At 42.7% G+C, this 18,292-nt stretch overlaps 1 protein-coding gene across 1 annotated transcript in view; it reads left to right on the forward strand.

Annotated features, from left to right (window-relative positions):
* The window catches only part of LOC115007219 (protein sidekick-1-like), a 206,845-nt gene that overhangs the window by 113,598 nt on the left and 74,955 nt on the right, over window positions 1–18,292 (forward strand). Inside the window, exon 6 of the mRNA XM_029429988.1 lies at window positions 12,232–12,258. Coding sequence (XP_029285848.1) covers window positions 12,232–12,258 — 27 coding nt within the window. The remainder of the gene's footprint in view (window positions 1–12,231; window positions 12,259–18,292) is intronic.

Consider the following 18,292-nt stretch of genomic DNA (forward strand, 5'->3'; position numbering starts at 1 on the left):
TGCAGTGTGTTCAGGCTTACTTACCAAATAACTCTACATTTTTGCACAGCAGCATTCATTGTGTGACCATCTGTGATTGCTCTCGAATATCACACGAGAAAAGCTTCACTTTTATTGTTGTGGTTCACTAAGGAAACCTTTTTGGCAGTCTTAGGTGGAGTAAAATGGAGAATAATAGCTTAATATCCCTGGAGTGGTTTTATCTCTATGTACTATGCAATAAAACAAGCATGTGTGGTATGTTATATAACATCATACTTTCTTCAGAGGCCTTTTGCACGTAAACTACAGGCAACAATTATCTCGCTTTCTCTAATACCGGAGAGATTGTAGAATATAGCCTAAAGTTAAGAGTGGGCTCAATGATTCCTGTGGTGAAAAATGAGTCTTAAGCCACATTATTATTTATACGCCGTGAAGAATCCAGCCCAAGTCAATCCTTTTGAAATAGACATTGCGTAGGAAGGCTGTATTCGAGCCGTCCAAAGGCTAGTTTGATAACCATCCTGAAGGTCACAGCAGAACCACTGATGCATTTAATTGCATGTAAACCTTGAAGAATGATTACCAGCATGCTGGAGTCAGTGCAGCACACTTATATCTATAACCGGCAAGGTTCATTTAAAAGATCTAACCTTGTGTGAGGACTACAATGATCTCTTTTGTGTTTAAAGTCTGGTAATTTAAAGTGTACAGATGTGTAACACACGCACACAATCATACAAATAGGCTCTAATACTCAGCGGTTTTGATAAAGAGTCTTGGCTAATGAATCCGTGCTTTGATTAATTCTTGCTACAACTGGTTGTAGGAGCAATTATTATATTCAATATTTCAGTTGCAAAGGGATCAAACATCTCTTTTTTGATCCCCGTCTCCCCTCTCTGTCTGTTTCCTGTGTCTCTCTCGATCCCTTCTCTCTTTCTCTCTCGGTGTAATGAGGCTCCTCTGTGGTTCTATAATTAAAACCCCAGTGTACAGACAGAGAGATGGAGTGATGGAAGGATGAACAGGAAACTGACTCATGGACTGTGTCAGTATGACAAGCGAACTGTGTGTGGCTATGTGTGCATGCCCTACTTGTTCCACCTAGTTATGGATTTAATTGCAAGCATGTTTTACAGCCTGATGAAATAGATTAAGACGGATGCCCATGTATATGGCTTTGACAGAGCATTTTGCAGTCGTACACCCACTTAAACTGTCTTCAAGTCCTTTTCCGTTCAGAAACAAAATAGTCAATAGACAAAAAAGACGGCAACAGAAAGGCAGGTAGTGAGAGAGGTGTCCCGTGGGAGAGGAAGCACAGCAAAAGTCACAGGCGCTGGATGTGACAAGTTTCTCAGAATCAATGAACGAGCAGAGGCTGCGGAGGTAAAGAGGCCTGAGAACAGGGGCAGGATGCAGTGACAGTTTTAATGTTACGCAGGTTTCTTTCAACATCATTTACTGCAAAGCACCCGCTGTAGTCAGGGCGGCCGTGATGTATGAATCTTAATCTGTACTGTATGTGAGCATTGTTTGAGCCAGCATTGTCTCAAAGGGAGTCAAATGGGCTCCTGTAGTACTTTGGGAGTCACTGCTTCATCTTTTCATTTTTTAACTACTCTAAAGAAATCCAGATCAAAGATATAGTAATATATTATATTATAATCGTACAGACTGACAGAACACGTGGCTGTTCAGCGATCTTTAAAAAGAATGAGGGATTCTGACAACTGTTTACTATTCGTCAGTGTTAGCTGTCGGTCCGTACGCGAATGTTGCTGGAGCAGCTGATTAAGTGTGTAGTCAGGTAACGCAAGATCATTTTTTCCGTTAGTCGTCTTGAACACCAAAATGAATCCTCGCTCACTTAACGGTTTGCTGGGTAACAGCCTACAGTTCATTTGGTGATGGCCTTGCGATAGGTTCACACCAGTTGTGGCGCCAAATTGGGCCAGAGACGAAAAAAGGGGGTCAATGGCCGCTTCCCCACTTCCTTAACTCTATCTCTGGTGCCTTTGCCACAACCATCTTTGAACTCAGCCTTTCTTTTGAAGGTTTGTTACTGCGTCTTGCACAGCTGTGACTTAATCGCAGTGACAAAATCTGTCCACAGGCAGACAGAAATATAAACGCCAGTCAACATACTCAAAACTGCATCTGTAGTTGTTCCTGCTACAGCAGGTGTCTCCAGCACCATACTTTACCATGACTCACACTCACTCACAACACAAGGAGGGGGAATACCAGCGTTGCTGCCGCGGCTTGCACAAATGAGAAGCCGGCTTACAGCATTGATTCAGCCTCTGATTTTTATTGGGGACACTTTGGCACAGGGAGGTTGTAGTGACAAGACAAGTGTGTTGATACGTTTGTTGAGGTGAGAAGTTCAGCAACATCTACTTCAACAAGAAAAAAAGGGGGGGGGGGGGGGGGGGGTTTGGATTTAGGAAGGCACTGTTATTGTGAAGGATGTAGGCGGAAGCGTGGTGCATGTACCATCGACATCTCCACTTCTTCAGGCAAATACTCGGGTTGCTCTCTTCAAGAGATTAAATGCACGAGCACACACAAAACACACACAGGAGGCTGAAGAAGTGTCAAGTGTGCAGATAAGTAGCGCGGTGCTCGTGATTTTAATGATCCTGTCAGTCACACGGCTGTTCCTTATCGCAACACTGCTGTACGACCTGCAACTCAAGACTGTGTGTGTGTGAGTCAGTCAGTCAGTTAGTCATCAGTGTGCATGAACAGTAATATTCTGAATAGGAGTTTGATTCCAGCTAAAGCCTCATGGTGGACTCGGAGACAGATGTCTTTACAGTTTCCCCACTGTGTTCAGTAGCGGTGCTTTATTTTGATACTCATCACTGTGTGAAAACTGAGCAGCCCAATGGGTTACGTGGTTTATGTGCTAGCTTGTATCAGCACATACTGGCTATATTCATAAAGCGTTTTCAGAGTATCCCGTATATAAATGAAATATTATTGTGCATGTGAACACATTGATTGTCTCTGTGTGTCAGTGCTTCCTGCTGGGTGGAATAGGTTATTGGAGCAGCAGGCCAGTCCGCAGATGTTAATTTGAAGCAATAGAAGTGAAAGAGAAAAAGAGAGATCGAAGGGACAGAGGTGGTTAATGACGGGGCAGGGCGGTAGAGGAAAGATTGGATTGGATGAACAGAAGGAAGATAAAGGATGGGTAAATAGGATGAGAGTTGATGAGGTGCTGAGGAATGGGAAATATGATCAATGCCAGAGGGAAGGGGGCAAAGAGAGTGAGGTGATGGTGTCGTCGGTGGCTTGATTTAGCATATGTGATGTGTGTGTGTGTGTGTGTGTGTGTGTGTGTGTGTGTGTGTGTGTGTGTGTGTGTGTGTGTGTGGGAGAAAGCAATATGGATACAATTTTCTGTGATGATATTTGTACATTTTATGGAAATTCAATTGAGAAACTCTGTATTTGTGCCTCTGGCAAATCGCAGGGTTGGCTCCTCATGTCTGCATGTTGAAGTGTCCTTGAGCAAGACACTGAACACCTCATGTTTATTATTTATTTATTATTTTTTATTTTTGTGTGTGTGTGTGTGTGTGTGTGTGTGTGTGTGTGTGTGTGAGAATAAGAGGAAAATTGTAAATTTTCCTCTTAATGTTTTATAAATGCACTCAATTAAATACCAAACTCAAATATTTGACAAACTCAAAAATTTGAGTATTTCCAAACTAATTCCTAATGTGATTATCACTTTTTATTTGAAATCCAAGAGACATTTCGTCAGCGCAACAGGCTGTGCCTTGTACTCCAGCAGAGGGGGCATTCGTAACTATATTTATTTATTGGCCGTGTGTGTGTGTGTGTGTGTGTGTGTGTGTGTGTGTGTGTGTGTGTGTGTGTGTGTGTGTGTGTGTGTGTGTGTAGATGGGGTCCATGAGTCCTTGTGTTTCTCTCTGTGAATGCGTCAGGATTGGAAATTAGACAGTGGACGTTTCCAATACTGATACTAAGACTTTAAGACAATGTATTATAAAGAAACAAGAAGATAATGGCGAAGATAATGGTGATGATACATCCTCTTTATCAACACTAAATCATTATAAGGCTAGATACATAATACCGACTATAGAAACCAAAACATGCACTATATGGATTGCGCTCAAGCGGTTCATTCATGACCTTGGAAACAGCCGTTGACAAAACAATCTTAATTGGTACCTCATAATCGATTTCTTTCCAGAGCCTATAGCAGTATCACATGGTCAAGGTCAAGGATAAAGATTTATAGAGCCAGTGATGTTTTCATTCAAACAGCAATAAATGCAGACATTCACTTATACAAACACTTCAATGTCAAGCACACACACATCACACATATCCCATTCGTTCATTAGCTGTGTACTGACACCATGGTCTGCGTGGGTGCTGCTTTTCACTGCGCTGTCTTCATTTGTTAAAGCCTCGCTATAATTCAGGCACGTTTCACACCCATTTACACAGACCCACAAACACACACACAGACATAGGTGTGTGTGTGTGTGTTAGTTTGTCCTCTTGCCCCCTGCGCTATCAGTGTGTACATTAGGCAATGTTTTTATCAGGGTTTCAGGGCAAAGTACTCGCCAAGAATTAGTGAAAGAAGAAGAGATAAAAGAGGGGATGAGGCCGAGCAGAGATGAAGACAGAGAGGGATCGGGTACCACAGAAAGTCAAAGAAAAAGAGGTGAGCCGTGAGCGAGTTAGAAATTGGGAACGCTTTGAGGACGATAGAGATGGATTGGAAGGAAGAAAGAGAGGCAGAGTGTAAAAGTTGAAGATTGAGAGGGGAGACTGAAAACAAGAATAGATCAACAGGGTCTTTAATCCAAAAATAGTTTCCACCCTTCTCCGCCTTCCGCCTCATCCCTACTTACCTCCCTGCCACTCCCTTCTCCCCCGTCTGGCTGTTTGGAGTGATTGAAGGAAAGGAGGAGATGTGTGTAGCCTCCACGTATACAACACACACACACACACACACACATACACACACAGCAGTGTGAGTGCATGGGGACATATTGTGATCCACAGACAGACAGATGATGTCCATTACCAGGCCGTGCTGTCCGGAGTCAGGGAGAACAGCTGCAGCCAGATCTCACTGATCTATCACTGTTTTAATGAATCTGTTTTAGCCAGGCCCGACCAATCAATCTCTGAGCCACTTAATCAATTAAGCCATTAATCAGACACAGACGCTAACTGTTCTTTCCCACAAGAGCAATCTCTGTACATATATACACAGACATAAAGACACGCACACATGTGCACTTAGACATACGGACACAGAGGCAGAGTCAGTGTGGAAGTTATTGTAGGAGCGAGCTTTTCTGTGTCTCAGCAGGAGGCTAATGCGCAGCATAATTACATATGGCTTTGTTTGCACGTAATTAGTATACTTTCACAAGAAATACACTTGAAAGAGATGAGAATATTAGCTTGTCAAATGTGATGATTTTCCTGCTTTATATCACTGTAAATGGCCAATTCTGGGGTATTAGACCGTTGGTCTGACAGAAAAACAATTTTAAGAGATCACCTTGGTGTCTGGGACATTTTTATGGACATTTTTGGACTATTTTCTGACATTTTAAAGACTAATTGATAGGACCACGTACGATTGTTGATCAGATTCTAAAATTGATGATGAATGACAACTATTCAGCCCAATTTGGAGTTTTTTTTTACGTCATCTCTTCTAAATTCAGTGTTTTTATTCAGTTTCTTTCTCTTTTCCTTGTGAATTGCAGCATACAATTGCAAGGCAAGAATTCATATTCTCGCCAGTTCTGTGCTCATTCTGGCTTCAAATCTGTATGTTGATTGAAACAGCTTTCGCTTTGAAGCTTTCAATGCTCTTTAAGTCCCAGCTTAAATGATTCTTAGACAGAAGACAATATTAATTCAATACCGAAATGTGCAAGATGGTGCTTGTAAATCTGTGTAGACTGTAGACAATATAGGTTTTAGGCGTATCAGATGGTGCTTGTGAAAAGCAAACGCAAGCACAGACAAGGCTTCAACTCGTACTCGTTTTTTGAAAATGTAGCAAAACAATAAACAAGCTTTGTTTGTGGCATTGGCAGGTTGGGAAACTGATTGCGGCCAAGGAAAAGAGTAAATCATGGAATGTCAATTTTGCATTATTTCATGACATTTTCTGATCAGCTGTTTTGTAAATGTTGTTCCTAGAATTACATTATTACATTACAGTTAATTTAGCTGAGGCTTTTGTCCAAAGCGACGTACAAAAAGTGCAAACGGTCATGGAGATACAACTCCCAACAGCAAGAATCTTGCAAGTACAATAGCTTCAAATAGGTACAATCGTTTAAGTGCAGAACAATAGCTTCAAATAAGCCAGTTTGAAGTGCAACATACAGAAACAATAGAATACAAATTCAACTATTAGCTATAAATAAGCCAAACCAATGTAAGTGCAACATACAAAGAACAGTTATTTAGTGTTCTTCATTCGTCGAGGTGCAGTCGAAACAGGTGAGTTTTCAGTCTGCGACGGAAGGTGTGAAGACTGTCTGCTGACCTGACACCAATGGGGTGCTCGTTCCACCATTTTGGAGCCAGGATAGCAAACAGGCGGGTTATGTTTGAGGGGAATCTGGGTCCCACTCGCAGTGAGGAAGTGGCGAGCCGATTGGCAGATGCAGAGCGAAGTGAACGTGCTGGGGTGTATGGTTCGACCATGGCCTGGATTTAGGAAGGGGCTGATCCATTCACAGCACGGTAGGCCAGCACCAGAGTCTTGAAGCAGATTCGAGCCACCACTGGTAGCCAGTGAAGGGAGCGGAGAAGCGGTGTAGTGTGGGAGAACTTGGGTAGATTGAAGACCAGTCGGGCTGCTGCATTCTGGATGAGCTGTAGAGGTCGAATGGCGCATGCAGGCAGTCCAGCGAGGAGGGAGTTGCAGTAGTCAAGGCGTGAGATGACCAGAGCCTGGACAAGAACCTGCGTTTAGAAGACAATGTAGGTCCACTAACTTAGACTGACGATCAACAATTTGATTGTCAACTTTGGTCAGAGACAGCCCAATGGCTTTAACTGAAAGATTATATATCAATTAATTGACTGTGAAAATAATCCTAATTTGCAGCCCTTAAGAATGTGCTGTATACTGTGGGAATATTATGGTATAATATAGTGTGGTTATTTTCAAGCGAGTTTCCCAAAGGGGATTAATACATTCTTAGTACGTTATTCACATTTTTATTCCGCTCCAAAGTTTGCGAGCGAGCGTCTTAAGGAAGTGCCCAAAGAAATGCCAGGACATGTTGTCCTCCATTGATCTGTCACATTCCTCCAGGCTTCCTCCCTCCACTCGCTGCCATGCAGTAAATGAATGAACTGTGTCAGAAGCTACACAGGGAGCAGTGAAAGCTTTGCTGGAATACCACTTGTTTCTAAAGAAGGCACTTAAAATTCAGTATCCTCTTTTATATTATGAGGCGTATTTACTTCTGCTGAGGGACGCTTAAGACACAGTTCTTGAAGTCTGTGGGGCCGAGAAAAAGTGCGAGCAGAGCGCTAGAGAGACAAAGACAAAGAAGGGGTGACAGTGAAGAAGGAGTGTGAGATAGAAGAGTACCATGAAGCTTACTGGATAAAGAAGCAAAGTGATTCAGTAATGATGCATCTCCTCGTTCTTGTCTCACTTGTTCCCTTCTCCATCTGCTGTTTCACCCTAAGGTGGTGGGCGCACAGCACTGCCTTTGAAAGCTCCACCTTTTGGCTCCCTTGTCTTCCCCATGTCTTTCATCCCTCATGTCCTCTCTATTGCCTTTTAATATTTCTGCAAGATCAGAGGCTTCCTATTTTTTCTCTCTGTCTCTTATCAGAGGTGCAAACTTGCCGAAGCAGCACTCTTCTTTTGAATTAAAATTGAATATCTTTTTTTTTTATTCATGCCATCGTTAGGCTCACAGTATAAATTGAACATTTACATCTATTTCATCATCGAGAGTGCCATTTAATGAAAACATTGTACTTCTGTTGTTTCCTTTTAAGGCTGGATGTTTGTTTATCAATTTCAATGGCACATTTTTATTCGACGTCTCATTTCCGTGCTCTTTGCACGACTCTCGAGGTGCTAAGAGGTAATGTTTAACAAGGGATTGGTGGTCTTTCTTTTTTCTTTTTTATCTCAAGTGCTCATTTGAGTGCAGGCTGTTTGGGTAGAAATACACCTAAAGTCTGATGACAAGAGAGGAGAGTTCAAATGATGTGGCGAAAAAGGAAGAGAAGGAAGAAAGACAGAGATAAGCTAACCTTTTTTTTCTCTTACAGACAGTGAGCAAAGAGAATGTCGAAACCTGGTGACATTTTGGATTCAATACAAGTATGATTGACACCAACTTTTACCTCGATGTGTATGGGAGAATGAGCTGTGCATATGAGCTGCGTGTGTGGACATGATTGACGTGGTAAATTGGAAAGGTCAACTGGTGCTAGTGTTTTGGTACAGACAGGCAGACAGCAGGAAGATGTAACCTTCCCAGAGTCCACATTTAAGGGGAGCGGATGGTAGGATTGTGTAAAAAAAAAAAGATTTAATATGTAAACCTGTTCACTGCTGCTTATATGCTGTGTATAAATGATAAATCTCCTCAATTCTGGTCAGATTTACAAAGTGAGACAGACGACTAGGTATCAGGAGAGGAAGCAGACGGACTGCGAAATTTTACCATCTGGACCCATCAGGAAATTCTACGAGGTCTGAGGTCAACACTCCAGCCAGCTTCTTATTTTACCGGACACTACTGTGTGTGTGTGTGTGTGTGTGTGTGTGTGTGTGTGTGTGTGTGTGTGTGTAGATGGGGTCCTTGTGTTTCTCTCTGTGAATGTGTCAGGATTGTAAATTGTGTGTTGCCTTTATAGCGATTGATATGAATTTCAAATAGGTCAGTGTGTATGTGGCAGGGCATGTGTGTGTTTTAGATCTAGAGCAGAGTGAAGGGAGAGCGAGATTGACAGGGTAAATTGGAATGGTAAGGGTTTTGAGGTTGAACTCTGGGTTTAAAGCAGGCGAGAGAGGGTGAAAGAAAAAGCCAAATGTGTTGCTAAAAAAAGTATCCTTTCGCTTGGGGAAGTGTGACAGTGGATGCCGATATGGGTGGATGGGGAGAGCAGAGCGAGGCTGGAGCAGGAGAATAGATTGTCACCGCGGGCAAAGGGGTGTCTGGTTGTATGTAGATGGAAAAGGAGACCTGGCGAGGCTGTTTGTGTGTCGAGAGGAGGGGGGTGCTGCAAGCAAATGGGTGACCCACAGCTGGGGACTGAAGGTTCAGCACCTGCACAGTGAGGCATGACACACAAAGCAACAACAGCCTTTACACACACTAAAAAGGACAGGTACAACAATCCTGTGCATTGTTGTATTGAATAGCAGACAGCAAAAATACTGTACTTATTCCCGGTTGTGCTCACAAAAACACTTAGACACCCGATAGAAGATACACACACACACACGCACACACACACTGTGGCAAGCACACACAGAGGACACGGTGACCTGCTTGTTGGTTGGTCCTTCATGCAACTGAATACACAATAGTGAATTCATGAATACAAATCCTACTTAGGCACACGCTAATATTTTCACATCACCTCAAGCTGTAATTTAAACACATTAATATCAACCATGATACTAAGAAGTGGCCTGTCTTATTGAATACAGGGCTCATCAGAGTTGGACCAGGAAAGCACTATTCGCTTACACTACATCAGTTGTCTGGGCAGTGAAATGCACATCGATAAACACATTGATTAAGACAGCAAATGATCCGAGGCATTTCAAACTATGGAGGAAGTGAAAGTTACTGGAAAATGTGTTTAGTGGATTCAGCTCCATGAACGTCAGATGCTTTGTTGTGTTGTTAACACACACACACACACACACACACACACACACACACACACACACACACACACTATCTAACTCACGCTCTCTCTGTTGTCCCCTGATGTCCCCATTGTTTCTCTGTCCCCGTTTGAAACTGAAGATGACTCAGTGTGACACATCATTTGAATACACACGCAGAATTGTATGTCCCCCCCACCCCCACCCCGCCTGCGTGTTTCACTTTGTGTGTCAGTGGGCATTTGTGTGTGTATGTGTGTGTGTGTGTGTGTGTGTGTGTGTGTGTGCGCTGACCCTCTTTTAGACTCTCCAAAAAAATACACTTTCCAATACTGCTACTTGACAGCACAAACTGTGCTCAAGTTAAATGGCTTTGTTTAAATGTGTTTACAATAGGTCTGGGCATTGGCTTTTAAAACCGTTGCCAATGTAATGTCTGAGGTCGTTCTTCTTAGATACTTCAAATATAAATATATGTCTGAGCCCGAAGAAGACTGGTGTATAGTCCATATATGTTGTTTTTAGTTATGTAGCTAAAATAATAATGTTTTAAATGTGTGTACTTTCACTGTGTCTTGATCTTTAGAGGACAGTATTGTTTCTACATGTGCGTCAGAATCCTCTAAACAAAATAAATGTAGTATCTCCAAGACTAAACAAAGCTGGTGGTTTAAATCAGAAATGATCTGATTGTACACACGACTATGAATGTTACGGTTGTTACTGTCATAACACGCCACATGTGCGCTTCAGCTACCCTGGTTACACCTCACTCACATCATCCTTTACCATTAGTTGACAGCATTATTCAGTCAGTGTTGGCTCCAAAATGGAAAAGAAAAAGAAAGTTAAACTGGACAGAAGATGAGATTTGTTGTTTTCCTCGTAGAATATGAAAATAAGCAAATCTTGCCGCGAAACGAAAAACATCAACACGTGTCAACAAAAATTGGTGGGTTTCAAAAAAACGATATAGCTAACATTAATAAATGAGATAAGAGAAGGTTATGTTAACGTTTGGCTTGTTATAAAGTTGCTAGTGCAAACGTTAACATTAAAATGCACCTTGGTATCTCCTCCTGCTTTACAATCACCTTCATGAGCCATTGTCTTGTGTTGCACAAATGATTTCTCTTTTAGGAGACTGCTATGGGTCCCTTAAAACCTTTCGGAGGAAAATGGTTCCTATGGACCTTCTAGCAACGCATAAGTGAATACTTAAGCAGCTAAGGGCAAACACTTAGAGATCAAAGGGTTTTCCCTCACAACATCCTGGGGAAATCCTTATGGTGATTTTATGCAACTCCATTATTTTTCTAAGGCATCCTTAGATGAAGATGTGAGGTTGGTTTAAGTGGTTTCATGCAACCGGGCGCTGACCTTTAATGCTGACTTTGAGGACTTTCAGTTTGTGATACTCAGGACAAGTCTGGGTTGTTACCAAGAAGTACTGAAGTTCTATAGCAGCCCTTCCTCACATCAGATTCATCTTCATTTTCAATAGAAGTAACAAAAGCAACTTTTGATCTGAAGTGTTTCTCTATCCTCCCTTAGCCTTTTCAGTACATTTTATAGCTGTACAGTACATCACTTCCCATGCTCTGTGTGTGTGTGTCTGTGTGTGTGTGTGTGTGTGTCCATCATATAAGCTGAACGAACTTTGCGTTGATCGTGATGCATGAAAAGCTCAATTAAGGCCTTGATGCACACTCTCAGATGGAAACATGCATATGCACTCAAACACACAGCGAGTATTCAAGAGTTGAGTGAGTGGCTGAGTGTGAAGGGGGAGTGTATTGATAGATGAATAGTGAATGTAGATTTTCTGCCAGTAGAATGTCAATGCCATCATTTTCTCGCAGCCTACTGTCTTGCTACCTCCAGACTTATGACAAATGCAGGGAGAAAGGAAGAGGGGGAAGATAGAGGGAAGAAGAAAAGAGTGAATGAGAGGGACAAAATTCGGTAGCTGACAGTTGATGGATTGGCTGCAAACAGCTCGTCTTCTTCTGGACTCCATGATAACATGCCGTTCTCGCTGCCTCTTCCTCCCTCTCATCCATATCGCTCTGTCTGTATTTGTTTTTTCCTCCTTCTCAGAGAAGGAGTCTCCTTTTTCTTGTGTGCCTACTCAACTCTCAGACGCCTTAGAGCTGCTGATTTGTGAACGCCTGTATTTTCTTTCGCTTCTTTTAAAGTGTATTTGCCAAATGTGTCTTTTTGCTGTACCCCGAGGAAACACTTATATATATATATATCTCCTGTTTTTTCTCTTTCCCCCACTCCCTATCTCCACTCTTGTCCCTCTTCTTTTCATCCCATTCTCTCGGGCTGATGGACAGTTGGCAAGAAGAACCGAGGGTCAACAGGTAAAGAACCCATTTACATTTAAATTATTTTCCCTGCTCTTTCTCTCTGGCTCCTTCTTTTCTCTCTCTCTCTCTCTCTCTCTCTCTCTCTCTCTCTCTCTCTCTCTCTCTCTCTCTATCTCTCTCTCTCTCTCTCTCTCTCTCTCTCTCTCTATCTAAACAGAGACAAATATTGCTGTGACCTTTCACTCCCACCAGAAGGTCAGAGCTAAGAGTGGCTCAGCTAAATGCTTTGCTGCAGGTCACATGGGCAGCAGTGGTGGTATATGCTGTAAATGATTTTCCAACAGTGTAGTTTTACAGTGTTCTGCCTCGTGGCCAGTGAGAAAAACATACAGCATCACACCTCTGACCTCAAGGTCAGCCTGCTGAAGGCCTGCATCTGTTGGTAGTATTGTAAAATAAGCTGATATCCGTCACGATCCTTTGCGTACACAATATCTAGTTCAGTATTCGACTTCTTTTAGTTCAATATGGCCTTTGAAAGTTCTAAAAGGAAAGCTTTGGTTGTGTGTCAGTTGTCTAGTGTCAGTTTGTGACAAGTAAATTATAGCTACACCGAACTACATTAGATACTATCTGAAGCTTGACATTGTTTAATCTAAATTCAGTCAGCCAACTCATGTGGAATGGATATATTAAAAGCACAAAGAGCAGTATTTTCCTAAAAACAACACTGTATCGACTCCTGACTACCTCTGAATCATCGCTTAGAAATGTGTGGTGGTGTCTGTATCTGCAGCCCTCTGCCTGTGTTTTCTTATTTCGCTGTGTTCAGGACGTGTCTGGGCCCCAAAACGAGAGTGAATCTGGGGGTTGGCTTTCCTCCGCTGGTGAGCACCGTAAGCCGGGGAAGAGGGGCCAACTTTGAATGTTGTGTTTACAAACTACAATCAACAAATTGTACTCACTGTGCCTTTAAGTCAGTGTTTGTATTTGGGGTCCAGGCTCTGACCTTGTCACTCCCCACAAGGAAACACTTAGCTCAGCACAGCAGGGAGTGGGGAGAGATGATTATGACTTCCTACCTCTGGGAACGTTAACTCAGAGCCACTACATGTGGATGCTGAAGTGGAAGTGGAAGCTTTTGAGATGCTGTATGAACAGCAGCAGCAGTACTGGTGTCAGCAGAGCTTTCAGGTGAGCAAGAGCACTGACGGCACACCAACGGGTGCGTAGGTTATCGCAGTGAGAAGAGTACGCCGCGTTAGTGTGTTGGCAAACTGAAGTCGACTGCCTGAATCTAACACGTAGGCTTCACTTTTTCACTTCTTTGGGCAACGTTTTGTCTACTACATCTGATATGCTAACTCATTTTCCATACAGCTTCACTTGAACGTCGAGCTTGGCTAAAACACACTGAGCTGCCAGTCTTTCTCTCCACGGCATTCAAGCAGCCTCTTGCTGAAGAAAGAAAGTGGGCCAAAGCATTTACAAATGCCATAAGAGTATTTATCTCTGCTGAAATGCAAACACTGAGTCACACGAAGCACAGAGTGCCTGATCCCTGCTCTAATGTTCCATCATAGGCACATACTGTTTTACATTTGTGCAATATTCACATATCGCCATTTTCTCCCTTTAGAGTACTAATCATGTGTAAATGTTTGAGTGACTTACTTCTTTCTGAAAGAATTATTCCCATGAGCTACTGTCATGTGTTCAAAATTAATGGGGGGGGGGGGGGGGGGGGGGGTTAGTTCAGTGTTCCTCACTGTACCGAAAAAGTTTGCATGCACGAAGCAATTGCTTGCACGTGCCCTTATTCCAGTATAGCGATGATGAAATGTTACCTCATTATGTCACTGTGGGTTTTGTCAGGCAGCCAAAAAAACGCAATTAATATAATACTCGCGATTAATCAAACAATCATTGAGCACTCCCGAGAGCTTAACTCCTGCACTGCCTCGCCATTATCCTACATGTTTCTTGGTCCGTCCTCTCTTCCTTTCCCGTCTTCCCATCTTTCTTCCTCCATCACATGTGTGATGACAGAGATAGATGGAGGGTTTGGCAGCTGAAGGAAGAGATGAATATTTAAAATTGGGAATCATTCTCGGTCCTCTCACTGCTTCCCATTGTCTTTGTCTATCTCCCCTTGGGGCTCGGATCTTCTACTCAGTGTGCTGTAGCTTTGTGTGTGTGTGTGTGTGTGTGTGGGGCATGTCTTGGCTTGTGGTGTTATATTGGCATTCTAAGGCAAGTGTAGTCAGACGGTGACACTTAGCTGTCAGCATGCAGCATTAATGAGCGCACTGACATGCACAAACACTCACCCCACTCTCACCCACATGCAGTTTTTTTTTCAGGAGAGATCAGCAAATGATCACCTTCACCTCTCTATTTACTTTTGTATACCCTCCAAAGAACTCTTTAAAAGGTTTTTTAAAAAGCTCTCCATTTTCTTTAACCGCTCATTTCCAGTGTTGCTCGTTTCCAGTGTTGCTCGTTTCCAACCTCCCTTCCTTTTCTGTGCATTCTGTGCATTCTGTGCTTTTCTGCGGTCTCAATGTGATAAGTGTTAGTTGGCTGTGAACCCTGAAGACGTAGCTGACAACTCTATTAATACACAGTCAGCTGACTCCAGCCTCCTCCTGTGTGTGTGTGCGTGTGCGTGTGTGTGTGCGTGTGCGTCTGTGGAAAGACGTGTGTTGTGTGTGTGTGTCCGTGGAAAGATGTGTGTGTGTGTTCACCAGTTACTCTACTCTCTAGGTCTCTACAGAGATTATTTTGAAAGGCTTAAAACACACAGATATCCAGTCAGAAAAAGATCATGCACACACACTCACACACACACACACACATACACACACACACACACACGCACACACACGCACACACACACACACACACACAGATCCCGATTTACTCACTGACACAATAGGGAGTGTGGAGTGACTGACAGATTTAATAGGAGAACAAGCTGTAATCTGGGAGAATCCATTCGAAGAGGGATTACATTCTAATCTGTGGATGGAATAGCCTTTCATCTCTCTCTCTCGCTCTCTCTCTCTCTGCTCTCCGTCTATCGTTCTTGATCATCTCTCTCTCTCTGTCCTGCCCTAAAGCTGCAACAATCCTTTTAACCGGTCCTGTTTTTTTTTATCATTCCCATCCTTGATTTAATTTAGGATTTTTCTGCATCCATCTCAATACCACACACGCACACACACACACAACACACACACACACACACACACACACTCACACACACACACACACACACACACACACACACACACACACACACACACACACACACACACTCACACACACACACACACACACACACACACTCATACAGCAGTGTCACTCAGCAATGAGCATTGTACAGTTGTAATGCGTCAGTGCTGTCTGTTGCTAAATTATACCCACATCTATGTGCAGATACAAAATGTAAGTTTTCCTCCCTATCCTCATCTATTTTCATTTATTTTGCTAATTGCTTTAACAGTTCTCCTTTTCATCATCTCTCCCTCCCGCTTTTCAGCCCCTAGTTGTTCTGATATTGCTTCGTTATACTACAATTCTCCCTGCATTTTTCCTGCCCTTCTTCCCTCCATCACTCCCATTCTCCCTCTTTCTGCCACATGGTGTTTCCAATTTGCTAAATGAGGAATCCAATAGAGTTAGATTAAACTTCTGGACTCTCTTTGTAGAATCTTTACAGGGAGCCTTTTAGCTGCCACAGCTTGCACACTCACACACACACTCACACACATAATAATAAACACTGTCTGCCAGTTTGAATATGTATCCTTGTTTAGGTTGAGTAAGATTAATTCCATAATCCTTGTTTAACCAACAAAAAGGATGAGATAAGAGGATGATAGAGAATAAAGGAGGGAAGATAGGCAGTAGGGAATGAGAGGCACGGGCGAGATGAAATGATAGAGATTTCCCCAGAGAAAGAGGATGTTAGACACGCTGACAGAGAGAAAAGAAGAGCACAGATCACACAACCATATGGCATTTTGCTTTCCCCTCTACTTCTACCATCATATCTGTCACTCCAGGAAGAAGACGACCATCTGCACAGTCCCCCATCTACATATACACGCTATCTCTCTCCTTCGAGCCCTTTGCTTTCCCCTCTCTGTTCCCCCGTGTCATACCCGTGTCCCTGCTGTCCTGATTGGTCTGCCTGTTCCCCTATGACTCACGGCCCAAGTTAACAGGTTGGGTTCACATCCCCCTCTGCTTGTTATCGGCAGTCGCTGCTGCCATTAAAGCTCCACTGATGGCTACTACTCCCTGCCTGACCTCTGCTTGCTTCCCACAGTGGACAGCTAATGGACACTCTCCTCTCCTCTTACTCTCTCTACGTCTATGTCTGTCCACCGTCCCTCTGTCTCTTTCTACTTTCCACCCACTCTCCACGATAGCCATTTTTACTTCTCCAACTATATATATATATATATATATATATATATATGGTATGTATGTGTGTGTGTGTGTTATGTGAGAGAGACCTCCACCATTACTTCCCATCTCTTCTTTTTGTGTCACTTCACTTATCTTCCCCATTAATGACTCAACCTCTACCCTGAGTTAGAGCGTCAGTGAGTGTAGATGTCAAGAAAACTAGAGTGTGTGTGTGTGTGTGTGTGTGTGTGTGTGTGTGCACTATCACTTCTTGTCTTGATGTTCCCGCATGTCGTATTCCATGTGACAGTGGGATATGACTTTTCAGCTCTTTCTCTCCGATAAAAAAAAAAGAGAAGAGAGAGAGAATGAGAAGGAGGAATAAAGAGCAGCGAGTTCATTATCACCTTTTCCTCCTTCCCTTCAAAGGGGAGATCAAAGCTGCTCCTTCCCTCCATGTTCCCCTTCCTTACACCCCAACCCCCCCCACCAGCCCCTATCAGACCTAGCCTGTTAATTTGTAGTCCCCACTCCTCCCTTATTCATCGCTTATACAGTGTATCCTCGGGAAGCCCAATCATGCTCCTACACATAGCCAGAACAGTAATATGTCGGCTTCACACACTCTGTAAATCAATGACTATGTTTACATGCACACTAATATTCCACTATTATTCAAAATATGACAATATTTAGAATTTGATATTGGTCATGTCCACAGCATATTCCATTTGGATGTTCCCAATTATTATTCCGAATTAGGCCTCATCCGAATGTATTCATTTCCGATTAAGACATTTGGGATATTGCAATATTCTGTAATACATGGCCTTCTTTGGACATGTATACAGTGCATTGGAATATGCATCTCAATTGGGGTTTTACCGCAGTTTGCGACAGACGGTCTCTTACCTGTCCAAGCTCCGCTCTGTGCGTTGCACACAAACCAACAGTTTGCAAGGCTGGGGCAGAAATTCATGGCAAAAATAGAAACCCACATGTGTGGTCGGAAGCAGAAACCCCTACTTTTAAACATTGTGAAACACTTAGATATAAACAGCTTTTTGGATATGCTCAAATATTGCCAAACTTTTCAAAAAGGAGTTTGAAAGATGGAAAGAGGGAGGCTGCGCCGTCAAACAAGTCTTTGTTAGTCGGAGTACTCACGGCTGCATGTAAACAGGATTATAAGTGGAATATTCGTTTTCACCAGCCATGTAAACAGTTTACATTAGCAGGGATGTGTGGAACTGGCCGTATAGAGTGAGAGCAAAAAACTGAATATTTTGTGCATACAAACGTAGTCAATGCTAAACACTTTTTCCATCGTCCCATTCTACGATTTCTATAGTATTTTGCTGAGCAGGTGTTACACATTTCAAACTGATAAAAATCAGAGTGTGTTCTTTTCTTACATAAATCACACTCACACACACGCACAATCATAATCTTGCACACACACACCACCATACTCTCATACACACCTTTTAGGCCATAAATCATTTCTTCACATACTCATACCACTGTACTCTAAACATTATCATTGTAACTCACACACACCATCATACTGTCTCCAATACATCATTACACCCTGTATGGTAATGTGTTTCAGACAGAACAGTGGCATGTTTGACAAGGAGTGATATTGTTTATAAGAGAGAATTATGGT

Source organism: Cottoperca gobio, chromosome 1, assembly GCF_900634415.1.
Source record: "Cottoperca gobio chromosome 1, fCotGob3.1, whole genome shotgun sequence".
NCBI lineage: Eukaryota > Metazoa > Chordata > Actinopteri > Perciformes > Bovichtidae > Cottoperca > Cottoperca gobio.